The sequence below is a fragment of the Scyliorhinus canicula genome, chromosome 13, assembly GCF_902713615.1.
Source record: "Scyliorhinus canicula chromosome 13, sScyCan1.1, whole genome shotgun sequence".
Lineage (NCBI taxonomy): Eukaryota > Metazoa > Chordata > Chondrichthyes > Carcharhiniformes > Scyliorhinidae > Scyliorhinus > Scyliorhinus canicula.
The window spans coordinates 117,041,869-117,059,464 of NC_052158.1; the positions used below are offsets into that span (position 1 = coordinate 117,041,869).

Genomic DNA, 17,596 nt, shown 5'->3' on the forward strand with positions numbered 1-17,596 from the left:
CGACAATTGTTGGCCAATACAAGGAGAGTATTGAATGTGGTGATTTCAGTCCTGTTTGGTTCGGAGCCAGAGGTCGTAACCTCCATGGATGCAGTTCGACCGGGTAGAATGGGAATACAGGTAGTTCACGACTGGGCATTGTTGCATAAGTTGAACTTGACCAGCAGGTAGAAGGGGTGAGGGGGATTTGAAGAGATGGAATGCTCCGCCGCTATCGTTGGCAGGGCAGGTTCAAAGGTGAAAATGATGGTCTTCCCAAACATTTATTTTCCAGAGTCTCCGGATATTTTTCCCTAAATTCTTCTCTGGGAAGATTAATAAGCTAATTTCGGCCTTTGTCTGGACAGGCAAGACACCTTGGTTCAGGAGGGTGTATTTGCAGAGAGGTAGGCAATCTGAATTTGATGGACTCCTATTGGGCAGCAAACATCCAGAAGGTGCAGAGATGGGCCGTGGAGGAAGGGTAAATATGGGAATGGATGGAGGCAGTTTCCTGTACAGGGTCGGATCTGCGGGCATTGGTGAAGGCACCTCTTCCATTCACACCAGCCAGGTACCCTGAGCCCAGTGGTGATAGCCTCGATAAAAATCTGGAACCAGTTTAGGCAACATTTTATTTTATTTTATAAATATTTTCATTAGAATTTTCCAATTTTAATAATTTAACAATTAGACATATAAAAAACACAAACTTTACATTGAGACATTTCTTATGTAAAATTTAAATGTATCCCTTACATCTGCCTTCCCCCTTTCCTTGCTCCAACTCCTCCCCCCCCCCTCCCGTTGATAGTCAGGCTCCATCTTGGCCCTTTCTTCCACCATGGGTGTTGTACTTTTATATTCTTTCTTTCATTTTTGGTTGTTGCTGTTACCCCTATGGCTTCATTGGAGGGGGCTCTCTGTCCCCCTCGCTCTTTTCCCATGTCCCTTCCTGATACTTCCCTGTGTTCCTTCCTTGTCGCCGCCCCCCCCCCCCCCCCCCCCCCCACCCCTTGTTCCTACCTGTTCTGTAATCTTATCTGCCCTCATTGATCCCTGCTCACCCCTTTCTTCCTAATCACTATTGGCTTCAAACAGGTCTTGGAACAGGCCAATGAATTGCCCCCACGTTTGTGGAAGCCCAAGTCCGACCCTCGGATGGTGTATTTGATCTTCTCCAGGTAGAGAACTTCCAACAGGTCTGGAAGCCAGTCTGCAGCTGTGGGTGGTGCTGCCGATTGCCAGCGAGCAGGATTCTCCGGTGCGCGATTAAAGAAGCAAAAGCCAGGGTGTCGACCCGCTTCCCCATATGTTGTTCTGGCTTGTCCGATACCTTGAAGACTGCCACTCTCGGCACGGCTCCCACAACCTTTGACATCGCATCGAAGAAGGCTGTCCAGAACCCGACAAATCTGGAGCAAGCCCAGAACATGTGGGTGTGGTTGGCCGGGACTCCCTGACACCGTTTGCAATTATCCTTCACCTCCAGGAAGAACCTTTTGCTGAGGTGAGCTTTCTGCACCACTTGGAAATCCACGAGGCTTAGCCTTGCGCAGGAGGAGGTGGAGATGGCTCTACTCAGCACCTTGTTCCAGAGTCCCCAACCTACTTCCGTCCCAGTTCGTCCTCCCATTGTCATCTGGCTTCGTCCAGTGATATTCTTGCCCTATCCAGTAACCGTCCATAGTCCCCCCCCCCCCCCCCCCCCCCCCCCCCCCGCTTACTGTCAGTGTTTATTAGTTCCTCCAGTAATGTGTCTCTCAGGGCCCTGGGGTACTTTGCCATCTCCTTGCAGGGAAAATGTTTAATTTGAAGGTGCCGAAGTTCCTGTCCTGTTGGTAATTCCAGACCTTCCGTCAGTTCGCCCAGGGACGCTGGTCTCTCCTCTATGTAAAAGTCCCTGACTGCTAGCATCCCCCCTCCTGTCTCCTTTTGTTGAAGATGGCGTCGAGCATTGCTGGTGGGAATTTGTGACTGTCGCAGGGGGCCATGGAGGACATATTGGTTTGACCGAAATGCTGCCTCATTTGGTTCCATGTCTGCAGTGTGGAAAAACCACCACTGGCTGGATGTGTACTTTGTCGGGGGGGGGGGGGGGGGGGGGGGGGGGGGGGGGGGGGGATGGGACCACTGCAGTGACGAGGGCTTGGAGGGTCATGCCCTTGTGGGAGGACTCCTCCAGCCTCACCCATTCCATACTGGGTTCACGTATCCCCTCACCCTCTTGGCTGTGGCTGCCCGGTTGGTAGTATTGTAGATTCGGCAGGGCCAGTCAGCCCATATTTTTCCTCCTTTGCAGTGTCGATTTAGAGATCCTTGGGTTCTTACCCCCCAACACAAACGCCATGAACATTTTATCTGCCTAAGGAAAAAGGCCTTGGCAAGAAGGAGCGGAGCAGCAAGTGGGAGAACATGGAGGTGCGAATCTTCCAGGACTGGAGTGCGGAGGTGGCGAGGCGGAGAGCCGGGTTTAACCGGACGAAGGCGGTGCTCCACAGACGGAGTGTGAAGTTCGGCATGTTGCAGCCGGCGCCTCTGTGGGTCACCTATAAGGATCGGCACCATTATTTTGAGTCCCCGGAGGAGGCGTGGGCCTTTGTGTAAGCCGAGAAATTGGACTCAAACTGAGGGTCTAGGATGGGGGATGTGTATAATACTGTATTTGCATTTGCTTGGTTTAGTGTAAGAAGTGGGTTGGCCTTAGGGTGGGTGGGGTGATGTCGTACTGTTTTTTCTATATGGGTTTTTAAGCAGGGATCGGGTGGACGGGTTCGGGCAGAGGGGTAAACGGGGAGTTCGGGGAGCTGGTGGGGGGGACTGACAAGGGGAGTGGCCCTGGAGGAGGCGGGGCCCGGCAGGGCGAAAGCGCGGGCTTTCTGCGGGTTTCCTGCGCTGGGAGATGGTGGGGGCGGGGCCGGGGCTGAGAAGCGCGGGTCGTTGCTGGCTGTTTTCTTTTTCCGCGCAAGAGCTGGGGGAGGGAGGACCCGTTGACGGGCACAATGGAGGAGGGGCAGTCCCACGTGGGGAGGAGCCGAAGGTGTGGCGGGAGTCGCCGGGGTCAGCAGAAGTTAGCTGGCTCACGGGAGTGCTGTGGAGGGAGGGGCGCGGCTAGGAGGGGTCCTAGCCTGGGGGGGGGGGGGGGGGGGAAGGGGGGGGGGTGGGGAGGGGGGGTACCGGGTTGCTGCTGAAACGGTCAGGAAGGAGCTGGAGGACGCAGGGGGTGCTGGAGGGGGGGGAGTTGCCGCCATGGGAAACTGGCAGAGCGGGGGACGCTGGCCGGGGGTGGGCAAGGGATGGGGTATGGCTAATCGGCAGGGGAGGGGGGCAGGGAGCCCTCGGACCCAGCTAATAACCTGGAATGTGAGGGGGCTGAATGGGCCGGTCAAACGGGCCCGGGTATTTGCGCACCTGAAGGGACTGAAGGCGGATGTGGCCATGCTCCAGGAGACACACCTGAGAGTGGCGGGCCAGGTTCGGCTCAGGAAGGGATGGGTGGGCCAAGTATTTCACTCAGGGCTGGATGAGAAGAGTAGGGGGGGGGGTGGCGATCCTGGTGGGGAAGAAGGTGTCGTTTGAGGCGTTAAATGTGTTGGCTGACAGTGGCGGGGAGATATGTGATGGTGAGTGGTAAGCTGCAGGGGGAGTGGGTTGGTGAATGTTTACGCCCCAAATTGGGACGATGCGGGGTTTATGCGGCGTATGTTGGGCCGCATTCCGGACCTGGAGGTGGTGGGCCTGATCATGGGGGGGGACTTCAACACAGTACTGGATCCCCCATTGGATCGATCCAAGTCCCGGACGGGTAGGAGGCCGGCGGCGGCTAAGGTGCTGAGGGGCTTCATGGACCAGATTTGTGGGGGGGGGGGGGGGGGGACCCCTGGAGGTTTGTGAGGCCAAGGGCCAGGGAGCACTCGTTTTTCTCCCACGTACATAAGGCTTACTCGAGGATTGATTTTTTTTGTCCTGAGCAGGGGGTTGGTGTCGAGGGTGGAGGAAGTGGAATACTCCGTCATTGCCATTTCAGATCATGCCCCGCACTGGATGGACCTCGGGCTGGGGGAAGAGAGGGACCAACGTCCGCTCTGGCGCATGGAGGTGGGGGTGCTGGCAGATGAGGAGGTGGCCGAGAGGGTTCGGGGGTGTATCGAGAGGTACCTTGAGGCCAATGATAACGGGGAGGTTCGAGTGGGGACGGTCTGGGAGGCATTGAAGGCGGTGATGAGGGGGGAATTGATCTCCATTCGAACCCATAGGGAGAGGGGGGAGCAGAGGGAGAGGGAGAGACTGATAGGGGAGATGGTGCGGGTGGATAGGAGATCCCGCGGAGGCTCCAGAGGAGGGATTGCTGGGGGAGAGGCGTAGCCTCCAGGCCAGATTCGACCTATTGACTACCAGAAAGGCGGAAGCTCAGTGGAGGAAAGCACAGGGGGCGGTGTATGAATACGGGGAGAAGGCGAGCAGGATGCTGGCACACCAGCTCCGAAAGCGGGACGCGGCCAGGGAGATTGGGGGAGTGACGGATAGGGCTGGGAAGGTGGTGCGGAGGGGAGTAGATGTTAATGGGGTCTTCAGAGACTTCTATGGGGAACTGTACCGGTCGGAGCCCCCGGTGGAGGGGGGTGGAATGGGGCGCTTCTTGGACAAGCTGCGATTCCCGAGGGTGGAGGAGGAGCAGGTGGAGGGACTAGGGGCGCCGATCGAGCTGGAGGAGGTGGTCAAAGGGATAGGGAGCATGCAGTCGGGGAAGGCGTCGGGGCCGGACGGGTTTCCGGCGGAATTTTATAAAAGGTATTTGGACCTGTTGGGCCCCCTGTTGGTCCGGACCTTTAATGAGGCAAGGGAGGGGGGGGGGGGCTTTGCCCCCAACTATGTCACGGGCGCTGATTTCCTTGATCCTGAAGTGGGACAAGGACCCTCTGCAGTGCGGATCATATAGGCCGATTTCGCTGCTGAACGCCGATGCTAAGCTGCTGGCAAAGATCCTGGCCACTAGAATAGAGGATTGTGTGCCCGGGGTCATTCATGAGGACCAGACGGGGTTTGTGAAGGGAAGGCAAACGTACGAAGGCTCCTCAACGTTATTATGATGCCGGCTGTGGAAGGGGAGGCGAAGATAGTGGTGGCATTAGATGCGGAGAAGGCCTTTGATAGGATTGAGTGGGAGTATTTGTGGGAGGTGTTGGAGAGGTTTGGGTTTGGGGAGGGGTTTATCCGGTGGGTGAGGCTGCTCTACGAGGCCCCGATGGCGAGTGTAGCCACAAATAGGAGTAGGTCGGAGTACTTTCGGCTGTACCGGGGGTCGAGACAGGGGTGCCCCCTGTCCCCCTTGCTCTTCGCGTTGGCAATTGAGCCCCTGGCCATGGCATTGAGGGAGTCAGGGAACTGGAGGGGCCTGGTGCGGGGTAGGGAGGAGCATCGAGTGTCGCTGTACGCGGACGACCTGTTGCTGTATGTGGCGGACCCGGTGGGGGGGATGCCGGAGGTGATAAGGATTCTTAGTGAATTCGGGGGTTTCTCGGGGTATAAGCTGAACTTGGGCAAGAGTGAGGTGTTTGTGGTACATCCGGGGGATCAAGAGGAGGGGATTGGTAGGCTCCCATTGAAGCAGGCAGGGAAGAGCTTCAGGTACCTAGGGGTCCAGGTGGCGGGGAGCCCTGCACAAGCTCAACCTCACAAGGTTGGTGGAGCAGATGGAGGAGGAGTTTAAGAGGTGGGATATGTTACCGTTGTCACTGGCGGGGAGGCAGCGTGCTCCCGAGGTTTTTGTTCCTGTTCCAGTGCCTTCCCATCCTTATCCCGAAGGCCTTTTTTAGGAGGGTCAACAGGAGTATCACGGGATTTGTGTGGGAACATGGGACCCCGAGGGTTAGAAGAGTGTTCCTGGAACGTGGCAGGGATAGGGGGGGGCTGGCATTGCCCAACCTCTGTGGGTACTATTGGGCTGCCAACGCAGCGATGGTGCGTAAGTGGGTAATGGACGAGGAGGGGGCAGCATGGAAGAGGATGGAGGCGGCGTCTTGTGTGGGCACGAGCTTGGAGGCGCTAGTAACGGCGCCGTTGCCGCTCCCTCCAACGAGGTATACCACGAGCCCGGTGGTGGCGGCTACCCTCAAAATTTGGGGGCAATGGAGACGGCACAGGGGAGAAATGGGGAGCTCGATGGAGGCCCCGATACGGGGGAACCATCGGTTTGTCCCAGGGAGCATTGATGGCGGATTTATGGGCTGGCACAGGGCAGGGGTTAGGAGGTTGAGGGACCTGTTTGTGGAGGGGAGGTTCGCGAGCTTGGGGGAGTTAGAGGGGAAGTTTGGGCTCCCCCCGGGGAACATGTTTCGGTACATGCAGGTTAGGGCGTTTGCCAGGCGGCAGATGGAGGGGTTCCCCTTGTTGCCCCCGCGTGGGGTACGGGACAGGGTGCTCTCAGGGGTGTGGGTTGGAGGAGGGAGGATTTTGGACATATACCGGGTAATGCAGGAGGTAGACGAGGCCTCGGTGGAGGAACTGAAGGGTAAATGGGAAGAGGAGCTGGGTTAGGAGATTGAGGAGGGGACGTTGGCGGATGCCCTGGAGAGAGTGAATTCCTCCTCTTCCTGTGCGAGGCTTAGCCTCATACAGTTCAAGGTGCTGCATAGGGCCCACATGACTGGGTCAAGGATGAGTAGGTTTTTCGGGGGCGAGGACAGGTGTGCTAGGTGCTTGGGGAGCCCAGCGAACCACGCCCATATGTTTTGGGCGTGCCCAGCGTTGGGGGAGTTTTGGAAGGGGGTAGCAAGGACGGTGTCGAGGGTGGTAGGATCCAGGGTCGAGCCAGGCTGGGGACTCGCAATCTTTGGGGTGGCAGTGGAGCCGGGAGTGCAGGAGGCGATAGAGGCCGGTGTTCTGGCCTTTGTGTCCCTAGTAGCCTGGCGGAGGATTTTGCTCCAATGGAAGGATGCGAGGCCCCCGAGCGTGGAGGCCTGGATCAATGATATGGCGGGGTTCATTAAATTGGAGAGGGTGAAATTTGCCCTGAGGGGATCAGTACAAGGGTTTTTCAGGCGGTGGCAGCCTTTCCTGGACTTCCTGGCGGAACGGTAGGGAAATAGGCCGACAGCCGCAGCAACCTGGGCGTTGGGGGGGGGAGGGGAGGAAGGAGGGAGGGGGGGTTGGATTGGGGGGAGGGAGAATTGTGTACATGGGTCTGTGGGATGTGGCGGGTGCTATCTCTTTCCCTTTTGCTGTTTGGGTGATCTTTTGGTTTTTTTTCTTTTTCCTTTTGTTTGAAGTTGCTCTTGAAGTTGGGGGGGTATTGGTCTTGAGGTTGTTTGTTAATAGAGTTAAGATGTTTATATTTTGTAAAAATTTCAATAAAAATTATTTAAAAAAAAAAAGAAAAAGGGCTTGGGGTTGAAGATCGATGTGGATCTAAACAGGAAGAGGAACCTCGGCAGTACGTTCATCTTGATCGTCTGCACTCTCTCAGCCAGGGAGAGGGCGAGTGCATCCCATCTCTGTAGGTCCTTTTTAACTTCGTCCGCCAGACTGGTCAGATTCCACTTGTGGATCCTTGTCCAGTCGTGGGCTTTCTGGATCCCCAGATAGCGGAATTTGTTTTGGGCTAGTTTGAAATGTAGCCCCTCCAGCTCTGTCCCTCCCCCATTCGGGTTCACCGGGAATGCCTCTCTCTTGCCCAGGTTGTGCATAATGTTAGAGATTTAGGGATGAGGGTGGTGCCGGGCCAGTGGGTGGTGATATTTGGGGTATTGGATGAGCCGGGAGTGCAGGAGGGGAGAAAAGCTGATGTGTTGACCTTTGCCTCCCTGATAGCCCGGAGGAAGAATTTGCTAGTGTGGCAGGCACCGGAGCCACCAATGGCATGACGTGGGTGAGAGGTCTGTCAGACTTTCTGCATCTGGAGAAAATTAGGTATGTCATTAGGGGATCAGAGGAGGGGTTCTATTCAAGGTGGAGGCTGTTTTTCCCCTTCTTGAAGAATTGGTAGTCATCAGCAAATGGAGCGGAGGGTGGGGGGGTTGCAAAAATTAAATGGGGCATGCAGAGTGGGATGTTTGTTTATTATGAAAATTGTATAAAGTTGAACGCGTTGTGTATATTGTAAAATGGAAAATGTCTTGAATAAAAATATTTTTTTAAAAGGATTTACGGAGCAAGTTGTGTCACAGCGTGCACAGTGGAAATTTTTTTGCAATTACATTGAATTTGCAGCATAAATGCACAAACAGACAAGTGCCGATTCTCGTCAGCATTGCCCGCCCCCCTCTCCATCTCCATTAGCTTACAATTACCAATTTATGTAGAATCTCCACAGGGCCTTCACAGTCACATCCAAATATTGGCCAGACAGCTCGGAAAATGCTGGTGAATTAAGGCAACACTGGAAATTCTGAAATCAAGGTCCGCAGAGCTAGCCTCTCTGACATTATTCCACTGCGATTATAATTTTCACAACAAACAGATTCCAACAGATTAAACACTAAGAACAATATTAATGCTTTTCATCAATACAGTGAAAGCATTTTGGAAAGAGATGAAAACTGAATTTTTTTTTACCTGGGATAACAGCACCTGATCCAAACACCATAGCGGATAATAGTATAGCATTCACTAGGCAGTTCAAAGTCTTCATCTTGTATCTCTGTGCTATTCCCTTTTTGCAGAGAGCTATTTATGCAGCTGCAGTTTTTTTTTTTAAGTGTAACTGTGGATTTACCTTTGTACCAGAGTAAAAGTCTAGATGCAGTTACTGATGTTCGTTGTGGCAACAGGCAAAATGATAATAAATACCACAGTATACATTCATAACATAATAAAAATGCATATATATCTGGCTTCTCACATTTTTCCCAGAACTGAGGTCGTAGGTCATGTAATGGACTTACATCTTAATACAGTGACAGAAATGTATTAGATAACGAGAGCAATGTCAAATTTTGTGGTGAGATTAAGTATGACAGATGGGCAGTTACTTACGTATGGCTAGAAAGTGGCATTATTGGGAAAATGCTCAGAAGGGTTGCATTCATTTTGCATGAACACATTAGGATTGCTTGCTTGCAAAGACAGGGGAGAACTCGATGAAGCAACCACTTGACACAACTGCCTACTTTGTTCCGTGAAGAGTCCGTGTGGAGTCACGAGGGGTGTCAGAACCTGTTGTCCCCTTGGGGGTGGGGGGGGGGGGTATAATTCCATGGCAGCAGACCACGTCTGAGAGTTACTGATCTGGATGCAAGACAGCTTTATTCAGTTCTGAAAATTGCGTATTTGTCACAGTTTGTACATCAAGAATGACAAAGCATGTCTCACCCAAACAAACCGCCATTATTCCTGTTTCTATCCTGCAACTCTGGTACAGACAGATGTGTGGAAATTCCATGCTGGGATTGAACATTACCTCCCGCGCAACATCAAAGATGCTCCATAAATCTCAAATCTTGCTGCAACCTTGGTGTCCAGCTTTGTTAAAGTTAAGGAAGTCTGTGAATTTTTGTTATTATCATACCCAAAGCTGGGGTTTTCTGACCCCTTTGTAGATAGCCTTGAAGGAGAGGTTGGGGTGAAATATTAAATGGTGGCGCATTGGCATGGAAATTGGCATGGAATTACTACGTCACCACACTAGGACCAGCTTTTACAAACGGTTGATGGCAGGTCATGTGGGACTAGTATGTGGGACCAACTAAGGTCATTAAAGTACGTGTAACTACTGGTCAGTATTTTAAGGGCGCATTCCAATGTTCCAAAAAGTACTTCCAGATTTCTGAACAGCAGCATTGCTGACGTCTGTGCCTCTCCCAAGACTTTTATATCACATGGTGAATGGGTTGAGGCCCATTGGGATAGGTGGTCACCTGGGCCACAGAGCAACAGAGCGGCTCCAGGTGTATCAGAGGGACATCTCAGGCCCTTGCTGCATTTAGCAGCAGCCATTGGGCAAGTCAGTGTGCCTTTACAGAAAGGCTGGGCCAGGGCGGCCATAACATTTTGCATCAAGGAGGAACTGTTCAGGTGTCAGGGCTTCAGGGTGGAGTCTCTGTGGTGCCAACTAGCTGCTGGAACTTAGGTGCTTGGTAAGGATGCCTGAGATTGGGTGGGTGGGGTGGAGTGGTTGCAAAAAGCAACCTGGAGAGTGGCCCTTCAGACGGACAGTGTCTAGCTGCCATTGTTTACTCAGGAGGCAAGTTCTACAGTAAGGAAGGGAACCCAGGAGAGCAGGGGCTGCACCCCCAGGAATCTGGATAGCAACAACGTCAGGGCCACCTGCATGGATAACTTCTGGATGAGGAGGTGGCAGAAGGCTTTAGAGGAAACTGTGTGCAGGGGCCAACACAGAGCAGAGGATATCCTTAGCAAGGGCGTACAGAGCAAGGATGAGCTACCTCCAGAGGTCGAAACAGCAGTGTCATCAAAGACTGCGTCATTCCAAAGAGGCATCACAGATCTTTGCCCCATAAAGGGGGTCAGGCTGAGACCCTTTGAATTGGTCACCCGATGCTAATGTTAGTGAAGCTCATCATGGCCCTTAACTTCCACACTCCCGGTTCATTCCAGGGGCCCAATAGAAACAAAAAATGGCACCCTCAATCATTGCACAAAGTTGTAAACATTGCCCTCTTTAGCAGGGCCAGTCAATCTATCCATTCTCACACTATCAGTCTGAGAGATTTGGCACCATCGCTGGATTCCTCTTGGCTCAAGGTATGATGGACTACACAGATGAACTACACTCACAGCGGCCTTCATTAACAGGAAGGTTAATGCTCATATAAAACTGGTCTGCGACCACCACCAATGAATCCTACAGGTGTGTGATGTACACTGGATGTTGCTAAGGTACCTACATATGCAGGCACTCCCAGGTCCATGAGCTTCTAACATCTATCATGCACCTTCAAGGGTGGATTCCTGGTGACAACGGCTACCTATCAAAATTATAAGGTTTGTTTCAAATTCCTCAGGTGAGGAAGGAGCTGTGCTCCGAAAGCTAGTGATTCAAAACAAATCTGTTGGACTTTAACCTGGTGTTGTAAGACTTCTTACTGTGCTCACCCCAGTCCAACGCTGGCATCTCCACATCATATCAAAATGACGACTACTAACTACAAAGAACAAAGAACAATACAGCACAGGAACAGGCCCTTCGGCCCTCCAAGCTTGTACCGGTCATGATACGAACCTTTGCCAAAATCTTCAGCACTTCCATGTGCCGTATCCCTCCATATCCATCCTATCCATGTGTTTGTCAAGATGCCTTTTGAACACCATTAATGTATCTGCTTTCACAACTGCCCCTGGTAACGCATTCCAGTGGGCTAGACAGCTGGTTTGTGTTGCAGAACAAGGCCAGCAGCGCGGGTTCAATTCCCGTACCAGCTTACCCGAACTGGTGCCGGAATGTGGCGACTAGGGGCTTTTCACAGTAACTTCATACTTGTGACAATAAAAGGTTATTATTATTCTCCAGTCCTCTGGGATCTCACCTGTAGCCAATGAGGATACAATGATGTCAGTCAAGGCCCCAACAATTTCCTCCCTTGCTTCCCTCAGTTTTCTAGGATAAATCCCATCTGGCCCAGGAGACTTATCTTAGGAGACACCTTAATATCTTTTGAAAGACCCAATACCTCCTTTATGATGTTAACATGATCCAGAGTGTCCACACACCCTACCCAAGAATCAACTTCCACAAAGTCCCTTTCTTTAGTGAACACTGATGCAAAGTATTCATTTAGTACCTCACCCATTTCCTCTGGCTCAACACATAGATTCTCCCCACTGTCCTTAAGTGGTCCAATCCTTTCCCTGGCCACCCTCTTGCTTTTCACATATTAATAAAAAGCTTTGGGATTCACCTTAATCCTACTTGACAAGGACTTTTCAAGATCCCTCCCAGCCCTTCTAATTTCCCGCTTCAGTACCTTCCTACTTTCTTTATACTCCTCAAAGGTTTTGACTGTTCCCATCCTTCTAGACAATACAAAAGACTCCTTTTTCTTTTTGACGAGGTTCACAATATCCCTCGTTATCCAAGGCTCCCTAAACTTCCCATACTTATCCTTCATTCTCTCAGGAACGTGACTTTCCTGAATCCTAATCAACTGTTGCTTGAAAGACTCCCACATATCCGAAGTTGATTTATTATCCAACAGCTGCACCAATCCAAATTCTTCAATTCCTGTCTATCGTTATTGTAATTTGCCTTTCCCCAGTTTAGCACCTTAACGTGAGGGTTACACTCATCCCTGTTCAAAAATACCCTGAAATGTATGGAATTGTGGGCACTACTCCCAAAATGTTCCCCGACTGAAACCTCAACCACCTGTCCAGGCTCATTCCCTAATACCAGATCCAGTACTGACCCTTCCCTAATTGGGCTATCTACATATTGCATCAAGAAGGCTTCCTGGATACACCTTACAAACTCTACCCCATCCAAACCCATCGCATTAAATGAGTCCCAGTCAATTTACGTGAAATTAAAATCCCCTACCACAACAACCGTTACTTTAGCATCTTTCCAAAATATCTCTACCTATCTGCTCCTCCATCTCTCACTGGCAGTTGGGGGGGCCTGTAACAAATGCCCAACATTGTGATTGGCCCTTTCCTGTTCCTAAGCACTACCCAGATTGCCTCATTGTATGACCCCCTCCAAGATGTCCTCCTGCAGTACGGCTATAATATTCTCCTTAACCAGTAATGCTACTCCCCCACCATCTCTCCTGAAGCATCTATACCCTCCAATGTCCAGCTGCCAATCCTGCCCTTCCTTTAACCATGTTTCTGTGATAGCCACAACTTCGTAATTCCAAGTACTAATAAGTGCTCTCTGTTCATCTGCCTTACCCGCTATACTTCTGGAGTTGAAACAAGTACACTTCAAACCACTGCGTTTGAGCAGACAGGGTGATGTTGTTCTCTTATTTTTGTGCTCTATTTCCCATTCAGTTTTTACACCTTCTAAGCTGATTCCCATCCTATCGTGGGGAACGCCAGGATATAAGTGGAGTTATGATTTTACAGACCTTAGAACCTCTGCAGATGAGATTCAAGTGCCTGCAACATTCTGGTGGGGCACTTCAGTATAATCCAGTATTATGATCCCGGATCAGACTCCAAAAGTGGCTACGATACTGGACAGAAAACCCAATATTTTATCTTAATTTTTGTAAGACTGAGGAAAGGCTAAATTGCTCCAGGAGTGATGAAAAATAGGGATATGGTATATCAAAGCAAATTTTATTACTAACACAGTAGAAAAATATCTTATCACACACCATAAAATAGCTCCCAATTACCCTTAACTGTGAATACAGTAACGTTTAACTGTTATCTTCATTCCAGCCAAACCCTTAGTCACCCTTTGTAAACCAGCCGAGTGACCTCTTCCAAACCCAGGAAAATCTTCACAACTGAAGGAGTCATGTCCAGTCACTCTCTATGTAAACTTCGAAACTTGAAATAAAGCAACCGTTCTACACACGCTCACTGCCTTTAAATTCAATAATCGAAAGCCAAACAAAGAAGGGGAGGGGGAGCAGCAGGGACATCCTCCCATAATGTGTTCGCGCTGGGTGTCGCTTCGGGGGCCTTGGAGATCGGGCCGCCTTTAAAAATGAGTGGAGCTTCCCAGTGTACAAAATGGGGCTCTGTGCGGCCTTGGCCGCGTGTTCCCTGCTGAGGCCCCTATACAACGCGAGTCTCATTAAATTGCCATGTGTTTCTTGGTGCTGCAAGCACTGGGAAATACATGGCTCAATGCGCTAGCTATGGGACTTGGTTGCCAATTGGATGAATCGAGCCCAGGGTTTCCCATTATAGTGATATCCGGTGCGCTGCATTACCTGCCACTGCAGAGGGGGGGTGTCTGGCCAGTGAGGAGATAATTGGGCGTCAGATATCCTCAAAGAGGCTGGCGAGGAAGCTAATAACCAACCTCAGCACCTGAAAGGCATGAGGGACCAAATGTAAGATGCAATGGCAGAGGTACTAGTTCGCCTTGTGCGGTGCTAGTTCATTGCCGTTTCAGATGACTCTTCCCCATCATGTCAGGAATCATCACTGAACCTCAGGGCCTGCATCTTCCTTCTACCATGTCGAAAAGCACCTCGTTTCACTGGCCTTCATTGACCAGTAGGCCATTTCCACATGCAGGGTTGCACTGCAGGCTGGATCCTCAGGGGATAAATGGCTGGACCACGACAGGTTGTCAGGGGATGGCTATCTTGGCAGCAGTAGGACTGTGAGTTTGTTTGACTGTTTAAAGCAGCCCTTTAAAGATGTCTCAGCTGATGCCACGGTGGTCACCAACTGCTAAATAGGATCCCCCCCCCTTCGCCCTTCCCCCTCATCCCCTCCCCCTCCCCCTCACCCCCTCCCCGTCTGCCAGGGTGAGATAGCGGTGCAATCAGCAATCAGCTCAGGTGAGACTGCGCCACCCGTTTCTAGCCCCAGCTTTCAATCCTTGGCTATTCACCTGAAGTCCCAGCCACCTTAAACATTTTGCAATCAAGTGAAATCTGCTTGTCTGGCTTTCTGCTATTGATTTTTCCTTTAAGAAACATGTTTTGCATTTTATAGTCTGAGTCACACACACACACGGATGTTTATCCGTCTGTTATCTTGAAATGGAAAGAACACTGGAGAATTGTATCAATTCCAGTGATGTAATTACAGTGACAAAGGTATGATGTGGAGATGCCGGTGTTGGACTGAGGTGAGCACAGTAAGAAGTCTTACAACACCAGGTTAAAGTCCAACATGTTTGTTTCGAACACGAGCTTTCGGAGCACTGCTCCTTCCTCAGGTGAATGAGGAATTCACCTGAGGAAGGAGTAGTGCTCCGAAAGCTAGTGTTTGAAACAAACATGTTGGGCTTTAACCTGGTGTTGGAAGACTTCTTACAGTGACAAAGGTAACTGACTAATGCTTGGGAAATGTGATATTACCAGGTTGTGCATATAAGGTGCACAATATTGTTTGCAGGACATGCACGCGTACAGAAATCATAATCTGCGTTGACTATACAAGAAAGAACTGCCTTTATGTTGTTGTAAGACTTCACTAACCGCTTTACAGCCAATTAATTACTTTTGAAGTTTAGTCTCTTATTTTGTTGGCAGTCAGATAATCAACTTGCAGTTAGATCCACAAACTGCTGGGAAATAAATGAGCAGTTAATTTGTTCTAGTCTCTTTGGTTGAGGGGTAAATATTAGTCAGGACATTGGGAGAACCGCCTTGCTTTTCTTCAGGTAAAATGCCCCAGGATCTTTTCTGTTCACCTAGGGGAACGGAGGGGGCCTCAGTCTAATATTACATCTAACAGGTGACTGCTCCAACCAGAGGTGGACTGAAAATCTTTGGGCTTCTGGGAAACAAGAGGATTCAGGACCACATCATGCTTCCCCTACACCATCCTTTCAAACAGAAATATTTTTTTACTTGACGTTCCTATATTTGGCTGGTGTTCCAGGGAACCCACCCCATAGATCCAATGTCCATCTCCATTGTCATCAACAATAACATCTCACATTCGAACAGTGGCAAATCATTTTTTAAAGTGGACTCATAGAATTTACAGTGCTGAAGGACATTCGGCTCATCGGGTCTGCACTGGCTCTTGGAAAGAGAACCTTACTCAAACCCACGCCTCCACCCTATCCCAGTAATCCCACTTAACCTTTTTGAACACTAAGGGTAATTTAGACTGGCCAATCCACCTAACCTGCACATCTTTGGACTGTGGGAGGAAACCGGAGCACCCGGAGGAAACCCACGCAGACACGGGGAGACTGAATGCTTCACAAATATTGTGAAGTCACGATTGGATTTTGACATTGATGCACCATCAATTGGACTCGAGTCGTAGTGAAGTTCCAAACAACAGGCTTTAATACGCTAGATGTGAGCCCAGCAGTGGTCATACAGAGAAAGGCTGACTGCCAGCCGGTACGAGCTCTTATACCGCGCCTTGTAGGCGGAGCTACCAACCTCTCAGCCAATCGGTGGGGAGTCACATGACCAGCCACAACCAATTGGCAGAGAGGCACATGACTTGCCTGGGCCAATGGGCAGCTTGGTTCTCGGGTAATATGATCTCTCTAGCCATACTACCACAGACATTTATACTAAATGATTAATAAAAACATAACTTCTCTATATTACAACGTGATAAAATTCTCCTTAAAAAAATCCACTCGGAGAAATGGTGTAGGTAAAATCTTGGAACTAGAACTCTTTCTTCTGTCTGCCTTTGGCATCTCTTTATATTCCTTATTCTTCTACTTGAATATTTCATCTTTTACTTTTGCTCTTTTCTTTCCTTTCACTGGACTGATTCCTTTTTGATTCCTTCCAAAACTATAGAGATGTGAGAGAGAAATTGACTATTATTGCACTCATTTTTTGGGAGGAAACAGCAAGATTGGCAAGACCAAATTAGGATCATCATGATTCCCTTAAAAGAACACCAGCTGCCAAATTGGAAGGCACTAACTTCCAAAGAGCCTGGGTGAAATGGCCATGAGTCACCATGCTTGCTTCACTTATCTACACACTAAAGGAACACCACCTGGAGGCTGTCCAGCAAAAAGTGAGGAAACATTTTAGTTGTTCCACTTCTGTGAACACAAGAAATAGGCATAGGCCACAATGCCTGTCACGCCTGCTCTGTCATTCAATATGTTCGCAGCTGGTCTGTGGGACTAGGAGGGAAAGGATTGCTGAAATAAAAGCAGAAAATACTGGATACTCTCAGCAGGGCTGGCAGCATCTGTGTAGAGAACAGAGTTAACGTTTTGAGTTCTTATGGCCCTTCTACAGAACTGAAGAGAGGTAGAAATGTAATGAATGATATAGTTGGTGAGAGGGGTGGAGGAGGTGGGGTCGACTAGAGGGACAGGGATCGGTTGGAGAACAGGAGAGATTGACAAAGGTGTTATGGACAAAGGGCAAAGGGGGGGGGGGGGGGTTAATGGTGCCATTAAAGGACTGAAGAAGTGCTAATAGTGGCAAAAGGTAAGATAGCAGAATGTGCTAGGAGGACAAAGGTCAGTGCTCAGTGAAAGCAAAAATGAACAACAAGGGACATGTCACCATGTGGGGGAGGGGTGGGGACATGTTTGGACAAGTCAAGGCAACCGATAAAACAAAAAGGGAGGTTTGAGATTAAAGGGAAAGTTCACAGTCTAAAGTTGTTGAACTCAATGTTGAGTCCAGAAGGCTGTAACATGTCTAATCAGAAGATGAGGTATTGTTCTTCCAGTTTGCGTTGAACATCACTGGAGCATTGCAGCAGGCCGAGGAAGGATATGTGGGCACGAGAGCAAGTTGCTGAGTTGAAATGGCAAACAACTAGAAGGTTGGGGTCATGCTGGGGACTAAGCGAAGGTGTTCTGCAAAGCGATCACCAGTCAGCATTTAGTTTCCCCAATGTAGAGGCCGCAGCATTAGGAACAGTGAATACAGTAGACCAAATTGAAGAAGGTGCGAGTGAAATACTGCATCACCTGAGTGCTTGGGCTCTTGGACAGTGAGGAGGGGGAAGGTAAAGGGACAGGTGTTGCACTTCAGCAACTGCAGTGGAAGGGGATGAAGGGTCAGGTTGATGGAAG

The 17,596-nt window shown here is 50.2% G+C and overlaps 1 protein-coding gene across 1 annotated transcript in view; it reads right to left on the reverse strand.

Annotated features, from left to right (window-relative positions):
• The window catches only part of LOC119976616 (alkaline phosphatase-like), a 75,964-nt gene extending 67,346 nt beyond the window's left edge, over window positions 1-8,618 (reverse strand). The window contains exon 1 of the mRNA XM_038817233.1: window positions 8,533-8,618. Coding sequence (XP_038673161.1) covers window positions 8,533-8,608 — 76 coding nt within the window. The 5' untranslated portion in view covers window positions 8,609-8,618. The remainder of the gene's footprint in view (window positions 1-8,532) is intronic.
• Window positions 8,619-17,596: the final 8,978 nt, after the last annotated feature.